At 34.2% G+C, this 14613-nt stretch overlaps 1 protein-coding gene across 1 annotated transcript in view; it reads right to left on the bottom strand.

Moving 5' to 3' along the window:
- Positions 1 to 400: 400 nt before the first annotated feature.
- LOC137932780 (kinesin-like protein CG14535) overlaps positions 401 to 14613 on the bottom strand; it is a 326319-nt gene continuing 312106 nt past the window's right edge. Inside the window, exons 4-7 of the mRNA XM_068776453.1 lie at positions 10809 to 10902; positions 4669 to 4866; positions 3736 to 3951; positions 401 to 3659 (exon numbers count right to left, since the gene is read on the bottom strand). Of these exons, the coding sequence (XP_068632554.1) occupies positions 955 to 3659; positions 3736 to 3951; positions 4669 to 4866; positions 10809 to 10902 (3213 nt within the window). The 3' untranslated portion in view covers positions 401 to 954. The remainder of the gene's footprint in view (positions 3660 to 3735; positions 3952 to 4668; positions 4867 to 10808; positions 10903 to 14613) is intronic.

The raw sequence follows: 14613 nt of genomic DNA, 5'->3' as shown, positions 1-14613 counted from the left end.
GTAGAATTTACGATAAATATTTATAATGTTACAATGGTACAATAACAAAACATTGACAATATGAAGCGATAACTAAGTTCACCAACATTCGATAAAGCCACAGTGATTGCGAGCTATGTACAAACGGAGATTCCGACTTTGAAATATTGAACAATATTAGTTACAATTTCAGAGTATTAAAGCTATAAAGAACATGGCCAATGACACAACAGTCTTATCACTAAAAATGTATATATAACTATTAAAATCAAGAATTGTTTCAACCACCCACATTCGATTTGAAATTTTTCACTCAACAATAAAACTAAAATCTAATGCAGATCTTAGCGCGATCTACATACGGTGATAATAACAATGATTGTCCTAAATTAGATAAATTAACGAACAGTTGATATTTTAAAGAAGTAATTTTTAAGTACAAGTACCGTTCGTGGAGTTAAATAATTTTTATTCAGTGGTTACAACAAATTTAATGCCAATACGAATTCACAAAATGTAGCTTAGCCTTCTCGATATGAGGTCACTGAGTGGGAAGACAGAGGAAGACTTGATTCTGTTATTAACACTCTTCATAGCAATGCTACGTTAACAGACGTTATTTATTTATATAGAAGATCAGTAAAGAACTACAAAAGTACAAAATGAGCAAAAACAACAGTCGAAAGGCATTCAGTGACGTCCGTATTTACATCATAGACAAAAGACGTCTTTTTATATAGTTACAACTAAGTTAAGAGCACGGAGCTAGAAGCTTCAGTTAGGATTAGAAAAATACAGTGGTAACCTCATGGGATTAGTGCCAAGCCTTTGTTGTATAAATACGAGTACATCTAGAGTACAAAAGCAGTCTCCAGATTAAATTCGGTAACGTAGCTTAACGATACAAATTATTTAGAATTTGAAATACTAAAAGTACAAGCTTTGTACTTTAAGAAATCATTCATATTTTGTAATTTAAAAATCGCTTATTTCGGGATCGGTATCAGCGTATTTACAGGTAAACGGATTTCTCAGCCAGGAGCAGAAGGAACGATCACTGTGTTGTTTATATTTAGCTGTAGTATGTTTCTTCGCATGCGCACGAGCCACAGCTGCTCGTCTCGTTGGATAGGAGTCTAGCGAGGATGCGTCGGAATCCCTGGGTACTGAGTCATATCCAGATTCAGCACGCCTTGAGGTGGCTGCTGGACTGTGTTTGCCTGTCCTAGGAGTCGATTCATGTCCACTGTCATATCCGTCAGGTTTAGAGCTTGCTACTACTCTGGCAACAACTTTATCACCTTTCTCAGTTTTTTCGATACGGGGCTCAGTTGTGACTACAGGAGGTGAGACTTCAAGATGTAAATTAGATTTTAAATCTCTAAATGTACTTGACGGTGCTCCATTACCGGGGACACGCTTTTCCTCCCTTAAATTTGGATCAGATGCCCCATCAGGATGCCTTAAGGAGGCAATTCTAGCATCAGTGATATCGTTACCGCGGTATCTCTCGAACGGTCCGTAATCATTATGTGGTACGTCTAAGTCTTGATATGCACAATCATCAACAGCACTCCCTGGTCTTGACATAGAACGTTTACAACTGTTACAAATCTTGTCACTCGGTCTATAGGCAGGTTCACTGTAAACAGATCCATCGCCGTGATACTCTTCAGTGTCTCGAACGTTGCATAAAGATAATGATTGAAACTGAGGAGCAATCTTAGTGTTAGGAACATCATTTCCGTCTAATAGTCTACGTGAGTCATACAACTCTGTCAAACCTAATATATCATCAACTCTTGATCGAGAAGACTGTAAGCTTTCGTGAGGATTGATATCAACTAACGGCTGATCCCCGCAAAAATTTTCACCATAAAAACCCAAATGCCTAAGATATGATTCGTTTCTAATTTGCCTTTCTACTTCACTATATAAGGACAATGTATCTGTGAACGTAGAAGCTACTGTAAGATTCTCTTGACTAAGTATCCTAAGAGGATGACTATCACAGTCTTCATGATCTAACTCAGGGAGAGCATTTTGTGAGAAGCCCATACAAAATGCGATATCTTCTTCTGTAACTTGAAGACAACTATCCTGCATTGGAACTGGTTCCAATGGTTCTTCGACTTCAATTATCTCTAACATTTCATCATCATCCTCTTCACCAGGTCCTTTACTCATATGATGATGCGTATCGATGTCTCTACTTCTATTAGACACCATTTCATCTTCCATTCTTAATCTTTCCTTATATTTTGAGTCTAAGCTCTCCATTGACACTTCTCTACTACTTAAGCTACTGGGCTGTATCAATGGCAGTGCGGGAGGTATTTCTGCCATTTCTTCGCTATCATCGTCATCGTCTGGTTCATTTTTGGCTGCCGATTTAGAGCTACTCGATCTTCTAGACATATGATCTGAAAACGGAGGCCCGACGTTCTCTTCTTCTATTGCCATACCTTTAGATCCAGCCTTTAATCCAGTTCTTATAGTTGATTCTTCTACATGTATACGCCTAGAAGAGTCCTTCATTAATTCCATTTTGTGTGTTGTCTCGGGTTCCTCGGATGTTTTAAGACTCAAGTCTCTGTGTGCAGGTTGAAATTTGTGGTTTGGTGAGTTATGTTTAGATTTATGTATTTGAGAAGTTTGATTTTCAACCCATTTCCTTATCATGTTTTTCTTATGATTGTCCATGTAGCCGTAACCAAGACTTTCATTTCCATGCGAACTTAAAACGCCGACTTGCAGAGGTATTGTATTTGGTTGTACAGGTACGGACTCGAAATGCAAAGGCGTTTTGCTTTCTTGCATGGGCCCGTCTATCCACGTTTCTCGTTTCTTTACTTGTGTTTCTTTTATAATATGTCTAGCCTCAACTAATCGTGACTTAGATATTCGTGGACCATCAATCCAGTGCTCATCACTGTTACTTTTACCCTCTTCAGAAAAAGATTTAACGCACGTTTTCTTTAACGGTGTAACTTTTGACGCTGCAGAATGTACAGGAGAGGACTTGGGTGTTTGGTTAGTTGGCTGAATTCCAATTTTCATTGGAGATGATTTTGGTGATGAATGTAATTTATGAACAGGACTTTTTTCTTCTACGACTTTGGATAAAGATGACTTGTGTTTTTGCTCTGCGGCCGATCCTCTAAGGGCTTTGCTTAATACACATCTATTATCCCCTGAGTTTATATGTGGTATGTAAACAGGGGGATGTTCTCCGTCTGTCGCATCATCCATTGGCCCTACATAAATGACAGTGTCGGCAGATAAGTCGCTGCTAGATGGATCTGGCTCACTACTGCTGGGTTTTGAAGCATCTTCGCCGGAACTTCCTCCAGAACCCGCGTTGTTGTTTGAGGAATATTTCATTTTCCTTCTTCGCAATCTATGTATTCTTGATGCCAGCTGTAAGGTAGTGAGAGTATCTGAATAGTTCTGTACATTTGGCGAGACGTGCACAATCATCGCCGTATGGCAAGTCAACGAACCAAGACACTCTTTAAGTACATGCGTCAGGTTATGGTCACGATATGGCAAATGTCGTTGGCCGTTAAATATAGCAAGCAGAATATTCCCTAAACCTGATAGCGGTATTCCTCCGTTACTTTTGCCCCTTTCAGAGTTTCCTAGATCAATGAGATGTAACCGACTTCGTCCACCAGCAACTGAAAAAAAGGATTTATAAAATGAGTGATTCGTTATTAAATTTTTACTAATAATTTAAAATGAAATTCATCTTACCGGCACCCTTTCCGCCAACGCTGTATTGATAAACATGCAAAGTGTACAATAGATGACTGTCTTTTCCTTCTTCCTTGGCTCCTCTTGTGGCTAAGGCAGCGTCTAAGTAAAAGGCTGCCTTCTCGGCGCTGTGTACACGTAATTCCGATTGATTTTGTAGATGTGTTCCGAACAGTGGGTCGTCTCGGAGGTATACGCCTGGCGATTGCTCTGTATCTGTGAACAATATAAAATGATTTAATATTTTTTAACACGATAGTAGGGGGCTATTACATTGTTTATCCTAGTGTTTATAAAGAAATTCATTATTTAAATACTATTACAATTTCTTTTTCTATGTTTGGATATAAACTTTTAACTTAACTGATTTTCTCTCATTAGTTAATTCAAATTTATTTTTTGGAATGTTTAGCATAGGTAGGATAGCAACGTCTGTACTGAGTAAAGAGCCAACAAGAATATAACAAATCGGAACTAAAAACACTCGTATAGACTCCCTTATGTCCTTTGATCCTTTATAATGTTGAGACAGCAGATAAAGAAGCTTTTGAAATGTAATTCCGTGACACTGAAGTCTTACAATAAAGACAACTAAGCGTTTATCTACAATCTAGTTGAAATATATACTGCGGCTTAGGCCATAGCATTCGAAGTCCTGACAAATAAAGATAGTGAATGGAAAGGAAGAAGTATAAAAACCAGTCACGAATTGTATTCCGATAAGATATCACAGCAGGAGTAACTGATCAATAAGAGAAAGTCGTCAGTAGTAAACAATAAGAGGTATAGTGTAATAATATGAGGAGATTTGTTGGAGAATGTGACGTCATATAAATGTAAAGTTAAACAAGAGTTCAAGTGTAACGTTATGTTAAACTTCAAATATAAGTTGTATTATTTTTGGATCCTGACATTAGTTATAAAAACACTTACCGTTCTGATAAGGTGCGAGGAGATCCCGTATCTGGTTGGTGTTGGTGCACAGTTCCACAGCAGACACTCTGACAGAGAATCGTGTGCCGCATTTGTGTCGCTGCTCTGCTATGCCTCGAAATAGCCAGGTGATGGCGCATGGTATCGCTCCCAGAGATCCGCTTGCATCCGGCCGCCCCAACATTGTGTACGACTTACCTAGTTATAAACAAACATTAAAATGTCTTTATATGTCTTACAGTTTTACACACGATTTAAGATCTGGTTTCCTGCGTATGACCAATTTATTCTGCGAGGAAGACAGGAATATTCATATTGATATCAATTTAGAGGTCTATTTTAAATGAAGATAATGTGAGCAATTGTATCGAAATATTAAAATCCGAAGCTTATAACATATGATATCTGTAATAATATATACACTGTTTATATTAACATTTGTGTTTCTTGTATTTTTCACTCGTGTTTACTTTGTGTAACTACCGGTGTTTCTCACTTGTGTATTTGTCAATGGTGTTTCTTATATTTTTCACGCTACTGTTTTTTTGTGGCCTTCGCTAAATTATTGATAGTGTTTATTCTGTTACTAGCGTAAAAATGAAGTTTGTCGCTAGTGTTTATTATTTTTGGTTAAATGTATGTCATCTGTCTGTTACCACTATTTATTGTGTTTGGAGAATAGTGCTTCCTTTAGTGTTTAGTCATTAGCCTTTTCATGTCACTATTATTTCTCATGTTTGTCGCTAGTGTTTATTTTTATTTTTATTTTAATACTTTTTGTGTTTGGTACCACTATTTACTATATTTTCACATTAGTGTCACTTACGTTTTTCGCTAGTGTTTATTTTTTTTAATTTAGTACATTTCATGTGTCTGGTACCACTATTTATTATCTTTTTTGCCACTAGTGTTTTCTTTAGTGTTTATTGTATGTATCATATGTAAAATATTTCTATATGTTTAAGATTAACACGTAAATCACCAAGATAATTAAAAGATGGTTCGAATTATTCACTTAGTTGGTTTCTCGTTCCCCAAAATAAGCGGGATGTTGCACTAAGCCCGGTTTCGACATTATTTCAGCCGCGTTCGCCTCCGAAGTTTCATTTAGCCGAAGCTCTCATTCAATTTGCATTTAAAACCGTAATCCTCGAGGTAGGGGTATGGTTTACAGAGACTGGCAAGTAGCTTCTTACTTTATCAACTCGATGAAAGAAATTATTGTAAGTCTAACTTAAGTAATTTTTTGCTATATCAGTTAACATTCATACAAGTTTCGCTGTAAGAAACCTTAATTTTTTATTCCTATCAAACTGTGTTGTATTTGCAATTATACATGTATTTACGCAAGCAATCAGTTTTGAGTGGTGGTAGCCATGTGATATTGACTGGAGTTTGCGATCCTATATCGCGTTCTATTTCCGAAGATATAATCTCTAATATTTCACAATTTTTGCATTAATTATATAAGATTGCAACTACTTACAAATAAGTTTGCAAAAGATGGGAAGCAGTATCTACTGCATACCATTAACCATACTGCGATCGCCACCAGCCTGCTAAACTTGGCGATTATGGCATATCACTCCTATAGATATCTTTGGAAGTGGCCTTTGTTTTGCAGTGGGCGTCTATGGGCTGAAATGAAGGATCATTATATTTTCAAAAAACTGATTGTTAGAATTGTAGGGTAATCTAAGAATAAGTAGAAGTGAAGACATCATTTCTAAATAAGGCATCAGCGTCGAGGTAATACAGTTCAATAGCTGCTATCAGAGACTCTCTGCTATAGTGTTATTCAAAAAGTATATTAAGCGTGTATTTTGTTCGATTTAATAACTAAGAGTCAAAATAGTTACTTTCCTAAGCAATTGCTTAACAGGAAATGCACCATAAACTAAATTAAGTTTTTTTTTTAAGTCTACATTGATCGTCGTCAAACGTCTGTTTTTCTTCCAAAGATTATTAATATAACCTAGTATTAATCGTAAATTTATTAATATTATTCAAATCACAGCTCCTATAAAAAATACAAATAACTTAAGTTTAAAATTATTTGTTGGAGGTCGCATGTTTTCTCGTTCATCGTTTAGCAAGACCGTTAAGTAAGTAAGTGAAACAATGTTTCACTTTGTCACTTAATGTTCTTATTAGTTAGCAAACATAGAAAAACCCGTGACTAGAGAAAGGAAAGTAAAAATCTCTAGAATTTGTACTTCAACATTCGTCGTAAAATAAAAATATAATTGTAAAACTTCGCTCCCATATTCAAGTTACCTCGTTTAAAGATTCTAAGTATAAACGGAAAACTTGAGTTAAAACTTGTAAACTTTTTCATATCTACATTTCTAGTTTCTACATGTTATTATATTTTGAAAAAGCTAATTATCGCTAGTTTAAATAATTAGCTTTTATAAACTTTAGTGTGTAAATACCAAGGAAGTTATTTTATATTCTTATGAGCTTTCGTAGAGATAAATATCAAGCAAAGTGTACATTGCTTTGTGTATATGTGATATATTCCGTATTGTAAATGAAAGAAATGAAATATTTTTTGTTTTCTTAAACATGCTTAAAAGGTTGTTTTAAACAATATATAACAATTTTATAAACATATATATGTAACTAAAGTAACTAAGTATTATACCTGTTTTAAAAACAATTCTACTTATAACTGCTAACTTACATTACGTATTTATTTTATTAAATATCATCAATAATCCTTAACAGTATAGTAGCATTTATCTACTAACCATATCCTTAAATGATGTAAAAATAGCCCTTGTGGTAGTTTCCTTATATGCAATGGTATTTTATTATATATAATAAAGGACATCACATATCAGTTTTCCTTATAATAGGATGTTCTACCAGATGGTTTCACTAATGCTGTAATATTTCTATCTCTCTCTCTGAATCTGGGATTTTAAATTTGTTTAGTAAAATAACTATGATATACGAGCACAAATGTCAATTCCAGCTTATGTAAGGAATTTGTGTTTTCTAATTTTGTAAATAAGTAAATATTCAATGGAATCGTATATACACACACATACGCGAATACGCACACAAACTCACCTACTCGTTGGAAAATGATGCATCTGCATGCACATAGTCTTTGAGTAATAGTGTTCCCGTCCAGAAAGTTGTACACGTGGTTTTTGTATGTATATATGTATATTAAACATAGTGTGTAGTACGTGTAATCGATTAGCTCAGTCAACTTAATGTTAATAAAATTATTAAAATAAGTAAACCTAACTGTATTCATCCTAATTTTTGTGATACTGGCCTACCTATCGCAAAGGTTAACTAATGATATGTCGACAAATAAACTGTATATATATTTATATAACAATACGATACACAAACAATATATATAAAAATTGTTAAAAGTGAACAAATGCAAGAAAAGTAAATAAACAATACAAGAATGTGATACTAGTTTTGTACATTATGTATATCTAGTATAATAATATTTTTATAATGTATCGTAGGTACTATTTATTTCCACCGGATTTCCGACCACTTTCATCACTTGATGATTACCTGTTCTATTTTTCCGTGGTGTAAGTCAATCCAGATGTTGTCTAGAAGATTTCACAGTTACTATAAGACTTTCTTTTTTGTCTTCTTTGCATGTGTTAGTACGTACAATAAATAATTTGAATATTAATCTTGATTAATATTCAAATTATTTATGGTAGATAGATTTAAAATGAAATTCTTGAATTTCATTTTAAATCTATCTACCCGCATCATCATAATTGAATGCGCGTTCACAGAAAAGTTAAGACCGCAAATAGATATATGCGACCGCTTCGCACCTTCCGGGTGTTTATCAAACTTTCAATTAAGAGCCAGCTCGGCTCTTTCCCATTTGAATGTAAATTCCCTCCCGTCGGGGATGGCGGAGGAAAACTTTCACGGGCTAGTCCTCTGATAAATAGTGCAACGGTTCAGGGACGGAGTGAATATTTCAATGTATGAAACAAAGAGGAATGTTTTGATTATCGCGATGAAGATATTGTAATTTTCCGCCAACAGATGGCGCTACTTATAACAAAAGATAGTGTTTATAAACAATATTGTTTTATCTATTTGGATATTTCTGACAAATACTTGATTTTTTAGTTTCTTGTGTTTTTCGTGTAAATGTGTGTATGTCATATATGAATTTTTTTCTTGAGGTAATAAAATTTATTTTACTCAACAATACACACAATTATACATACAAAACCATTATAAAAAGTAACTTAAGAAAAGAAGAGAAAATAAACAATTATAATCAACCAAAATGTTCTAGCAAGTGCATATAATTGATGTGTGTGGCAAAGTGTTCAAAATAGGTCATGATTTAATGACAAGAATTACTCTGGCTACTGGTGGATCTATATCAAATTTCAAGGACCAGAATTGACTTGTCTAGAATGCTTAAAAGTATAGGATCTTCATGAATAAATAAATAAAAACTTTATAAGTTATTTCAAGTCTTGTACCCGTGACAGTGAACTAGCGTCATTTATCGGCAGTTTGTTTTTATTTAAATAAGAATTTATAATATATTTCACATTATTAAAGTATGTCAATATAAATATGTGCAGGATGACTGATTATAGGTGGAAAAGCTAACATTTACTATCAAATAATTAATGGTACACTCTTTCCGAAATCTAAAATAAACAGCGAAGATAATGTAGTAATAAAAATCTTTTCAAAATTAGAATTTCTTTCTTTTCTTTCATACTCTTCTTTTTTACTTCTTTTTCTTTCTTTTCATATTCTTGTCAGAGTTGCCGTGGTCATGCCACGACCACGGTTGGTTCTGGTGCCCATACGCTTTCATATGCGTCACCATGTAGCTCGATGTATGGCAGTGTGAGGGCATTCATTTTTCAAATGTCAACGCTCGCATATTCGAATTACGAAATAATAAAATTAACCTTTTCTGTTGAAGGTGATACTCAGTCGAATTCCATTATCAAAAATAAAATAATGTAACAAAATGTTAGTTTTACCCAAAGCATGTATACCGTTGGCGCATTAAATAATATTCCTTTCCCAAAATCGCACCGCGTCTAACTTTTTAATATTCTACAAATTTCCATGAAATGAACTCGGCCACTTGTGTTTGTAAATTTCAACAACAACTGTTTATTTGTGCCGACAATTTTGAGAGGAGCACTTTTAATTAATGGGATAAATTTAACAAAGTTCACCCGCCATTATGGCGGAAACATATTTTATTACGAGCATACGTATTCATTTAAATATTGTTTGAAATGTTATCACAAAAAAATATTCGCTCTGTTTCGGATACATACTACAATTATTTTTAACACAAAACCAACTGTATTATGGCTTTTAATGCTACTTTATAATTTATTACTATTTATGTGCATTAATAAAAAACATTTACGTTGTAATATTTACAGAGTTATTAAAAATATCTCTTGTTAAAGGAAGATTGAACGACGTGTTCTTCTTTCTTTCTTCGATGTTGGATAATATTATAATTTAAACATATTGTGCGATCACAAGCTGGTAAATGCGACTTGGTTAGGCCCTCCATTAGGCGGATTGAAGACATAAATAAGTTCGCGAGAAGCCGCTGAATTCGAGCAGCTTACCATTATTCATGGGAGGTCGGTCTAGCATTGCAGAGGACGTCTATCGGCTGGAGATAAGAAGAAGATGTGCCTTTAGCCACTAAGAGGACTATGCTCGAAATTTCTCTAAAGTAGAATGAGAAATAAGGATACTCTAACAAATGGAATATGATAGATTCGTTCTTCTAGTATATCTAGCCAGCGTCTACCATTAGCGTAAACTGCCTAAAGTATTTCGTATATAATATCTTCTTAAATGATATGATGTGTATTACTTTTTAATCCGTTACCTTCTAGCATTAATTGACTTTTAAAAGCGCCATATCAATTTGGTCCACTCAAAAGAATGAATACTTACAATACCAAACACAAAGATGGTTGAAAAGCAACCATCTTTAACAAGACTTTGCCTTTGGTTTCGTCAACCATGATTCGTTCGTGGAGGAATTTGTACAAAGCTTAATTAAGGCATTAGTATCTTCGATTACTAGATGGTAACCAATACAGTAATAAATGAATTTATTCGGTTACCTAGTCCTGCGTGTCCGAAGCAAAAGAGGCAGCCGTCGGTGCCGTTGATGACAGCATGAATGACGTCAGTCAGTGCGCTCGAACAGATGTCCGCCTGTAACAATAAGTGAGTGAATGATATGGTTGCAACCAGATGTGGCCTGAACTTTCTTTATCTATAGACCAGCGGAAAGTGGATGGCTTACGAAGATCTGAAAATTATATACATCGGTTTATAAGATAATTATTGAGGACAAATAACATAGCTCTGAAAATAATTGAACCTTGGTGTTCGCATTAAGTAAATAGTGATTGTTTTATAAGTTACATATTTACCTGTAACTCTATCGCAAGTGAAGCCTACTACTATTTTATACGTTTTTTTTATGATTGGAAGATAAATGAAGCTTGGTAATTTTACAGTTACTTTCCACTAGTCCATATTTTTATACCCACTCCCTTGCTACCTTGTGTTTTGTGAAAAAAACCGAATTTTTTTTTTTTGAATTGTTTAAAAACATTTCTCTGGTAACCAAATAAAATAATTATGAAATAAAAATTGTAACGTGGATCAAAACTGATTTCTTTACGATATCATTGATTTATTTCAGTTTTTACGAAAAATTTTAAATGCTATCAAAAAAAAAAACTTTTACAAAAGTAACCTGTACTTCAAAATTGTATTAATGCATTCATTTTGTCTATAAAACTCAAGTTTTTGCTGATTTTTTATCTAATTGTTTCATTTTGTAATTAATTTTCATTTTGTAGTAAATCCGCTTTATAAACACTAGTTAAATCTTTACATATACACTTATTAAGTTATCTTCTTTACTTACAGGAGTTTATAACATTTATTTAAAACAATGTACTTAAAATTATGAAATCTGTGACTTAATTCGAAATATGAAATGAACTTATAAAGCGTCTAACTCCCGCATGCAAAGTGGGCAAAGTGAACATAATGTTATGAATAATTTAAGAGAAATCTTCCACTTACATTGTGCTCAGAGCTAAGCCGCGCTAAGCTAAACTCGGTGATGTTTTCTTTCACGGGGATTCCCACACAATTAAGTGGACTTAAGGTACGCTTGATGGATTAAACTGCAGAGGTACAGGAGGTAGGAAGTCTATGTTAAAAAGTGGTACAATAGAGAATTTTATATTAAGCTTTCCGATTTAATTTTAATCGATAGCTGGTCTACAGAAAAGATAAAATCAACTTAAATTGTAATGGATTTTTACGCAGTTTTTAATATATGTCATTTTATATGTTTATCAAAGTGTTTGCGATTTGTTTTTTAATCACAAAGAAACCAAAGTGACTTTATTATAGGCTCTATTCAAATCAGGACGCATATGAAAACTTTTTAGCTATATTCTAAATTTATTGACGCCATATTAAGACATCAATTTGATCATAGTTTTTATCGAATAAAACATTTATGATAATCTTATAACGTTCTCAAGTAATAAGTATTAATAATAGTAAATTATACATAATATAAATTAATTTATAGATTGGAAAATAAATTAAAATCTCGATTCGTCTTTAGTGTAAATACAAGATTATTGTTCTTCTTTTCAGTCGATGAACGCCCACTGCTGGGTATAGGCCTCCTTCAAGAATGGCGTTCTTGATGATGATCGATTCTACACGGTCATCGACGGACCTGATGGGGCGTCTACATATGCCACGTCTACCGGCTCGAGGTCGCCACTCGAGAATCATTCGGCCTAAATGGTCAGTCACTGCCACTACAGATAAGCAATTCTTCGAGCTATGTCGGTGATCTTGACTCTTCTACGGATCTTCTCATTTCTGATTCAATTTCAAGGTATATGAGAGATATATTTTTTAATATAAATGCAACTGGTCGGAACACTTCTTCTTGGTCGTATCATTGTTGGAGTTCACGCCTTTCCAGAAAAGTATTGTGTCCATCATTCAAGGAGTTACGTCCACAGTTCTCTATATTCTTATTTTCTCAATGTTTCCTTGTCAGGCTCCTCACCACTCCCTAAGAGTCCGCCCTAAGGAACGTATTTAAATTGCAACAAAGTGTATATTTCTCAGGTATCCGGTACGAATCCTATTATGATGTCACATTCATTATTTTGTGTTTGCTAAATATAGAACAATCTTTAAAAAACGCATCTCGAAAATAACTAAAGAACTGGTCACCCTACACGACGTTAGTAAGTGTTAATGAAATACATATAAAAATTATTACAAATGCGTACTTTTACCCCCTCGAGATCAACGCGGTTCTTGAATTAAAATACTTTGATATACATATAACTTAATTAACACCCTTATAAAAAAATCGGAGTGTTAGTTAAAAATATTCGATTGGAAACACCCTCTAATTTTACTGTGGGCCTCACAGGTATCATCACAGGTGAAGGAAACAATTACTATCATCATCATTACAGCTATAAAACGTCCACTGATAGACCTCGGTCATAGATTTTCAAGAAAACAGGTTGAAAGCTGTATGGATCTAGATCTAAATCATCATAGGAACCTTCTGGAATTTTTCTCATAAGGTTTAAATGTGATCAAATCAATTGATACTAAGTACATAATAATATAAATAAATAAATAGCAGTCTTTCGCGTCCGAAAGTTTGGTCATAAATCTGAAATAAATTGATTTAATGAAAACAATAACAATTTCGACAGTACTGGCCGGGATAACCTATTACGTGGGGGTGGATTTAGTCACCGGGGTGGACAGTGCAGTGCGTTGGCGGATGCAACGACGCATTGTAAGCCCCTAAGCCTGCGCCCGTCCCGTCCACTGCTGAGTTATTGCTCGATAACTTCGACTATGCGTGACTGTAATACTACGTAGAAAGCTACTTGTATGAAATTTGAAGCATTATCCAACCGTCATTGTAAATATCATGTGTTTTGTAAGCGATGTTGTTCGAGGAATGTTTCTAATTATTCAATTTGAAACAGATGTCATATATGACATGACTTTCTACGAGTCTTTACTCTGAGAAGAGAATAATGTGAGAGAGTAGGAGAGGAATAATTAATTACATCGGTATCAAGTCATCTGTTGCTAAACTAAGATTTAAACTAAGAGAAGGCCGGTTAGAGAGGGAAAAAGATAATTGAGAAGAGAGAGAAACAGGGAGAGAAAGAAAAAAAGAAGTGGAGGTAGAGAGGGAGAGCATGGAAATAGATGGCATAAATATGTACAAAGGGAAGAGTGAGAAGGTGATTAAAGAGAGAGGGAAGGGTGATAAAAAATGAGAGAGAAAGTAGTGACGGGGAAAGTATTTGCGTCAGCTCTTTGGATGCTGTATAGCCATTTCTCTGAGAAACAATAGGTTAGAGAGGAAAAAAGGGTGAAAGAGAGAGATAGTAAGAGTAGAAGAGGGGTATTTAATCACATACATTTCATCGGCATCAAATATAAAGCTAGACTTATCTCGAGCTGTCACAATCTTGTAGAATAATATGGTATTTGATTTTTTTGCCTCCAGACAGTATTTATAGGGAAATAATTTATCATAATTCTTTTTATTACGTCTAACTTTATTTTTAATCTCGTTTAAACAGACCGGTTTGTAAATCTTTAATATATTTTATGTGTTAAACAACATCTGTCTGTATACCAAATGCATAACGTGTGTTTATGAATGAAAATGTATAAGCAGATTCTGGAATTCTATTACTGTAATTAGGTCTTAATGTTTAATCTCGTAAATTTTCTCGTCTTCGTTATCCATTGCTTCTTTTGTTAGTGGTTCATGAATGACCAAGTTTGAACTGGTAGTACGTTAAAGGGTTTAAGCCTAGACATCTTTAT

This window comes from Battus philenor, unplaced genomic scaffold (genome assembly GCF_028537555.1).
Source record: "Battus philenor isolate CCGP_79_NKW_IND1 unplaced genomic scaffold, ilBatPhil1.0.hap1 SCAF_12, whole genome shotgun sequence".
NCBI classification, from domain to species: domain Eukaryota; kingdom Metazoa; phylum Arthropoda; class Insecta; order Lepidoptera; family Papilionidae; genus Battus; species Battus philenor.
This window is presented reverse-complemented; position numbering and strand designations above follow the sequence as displayed.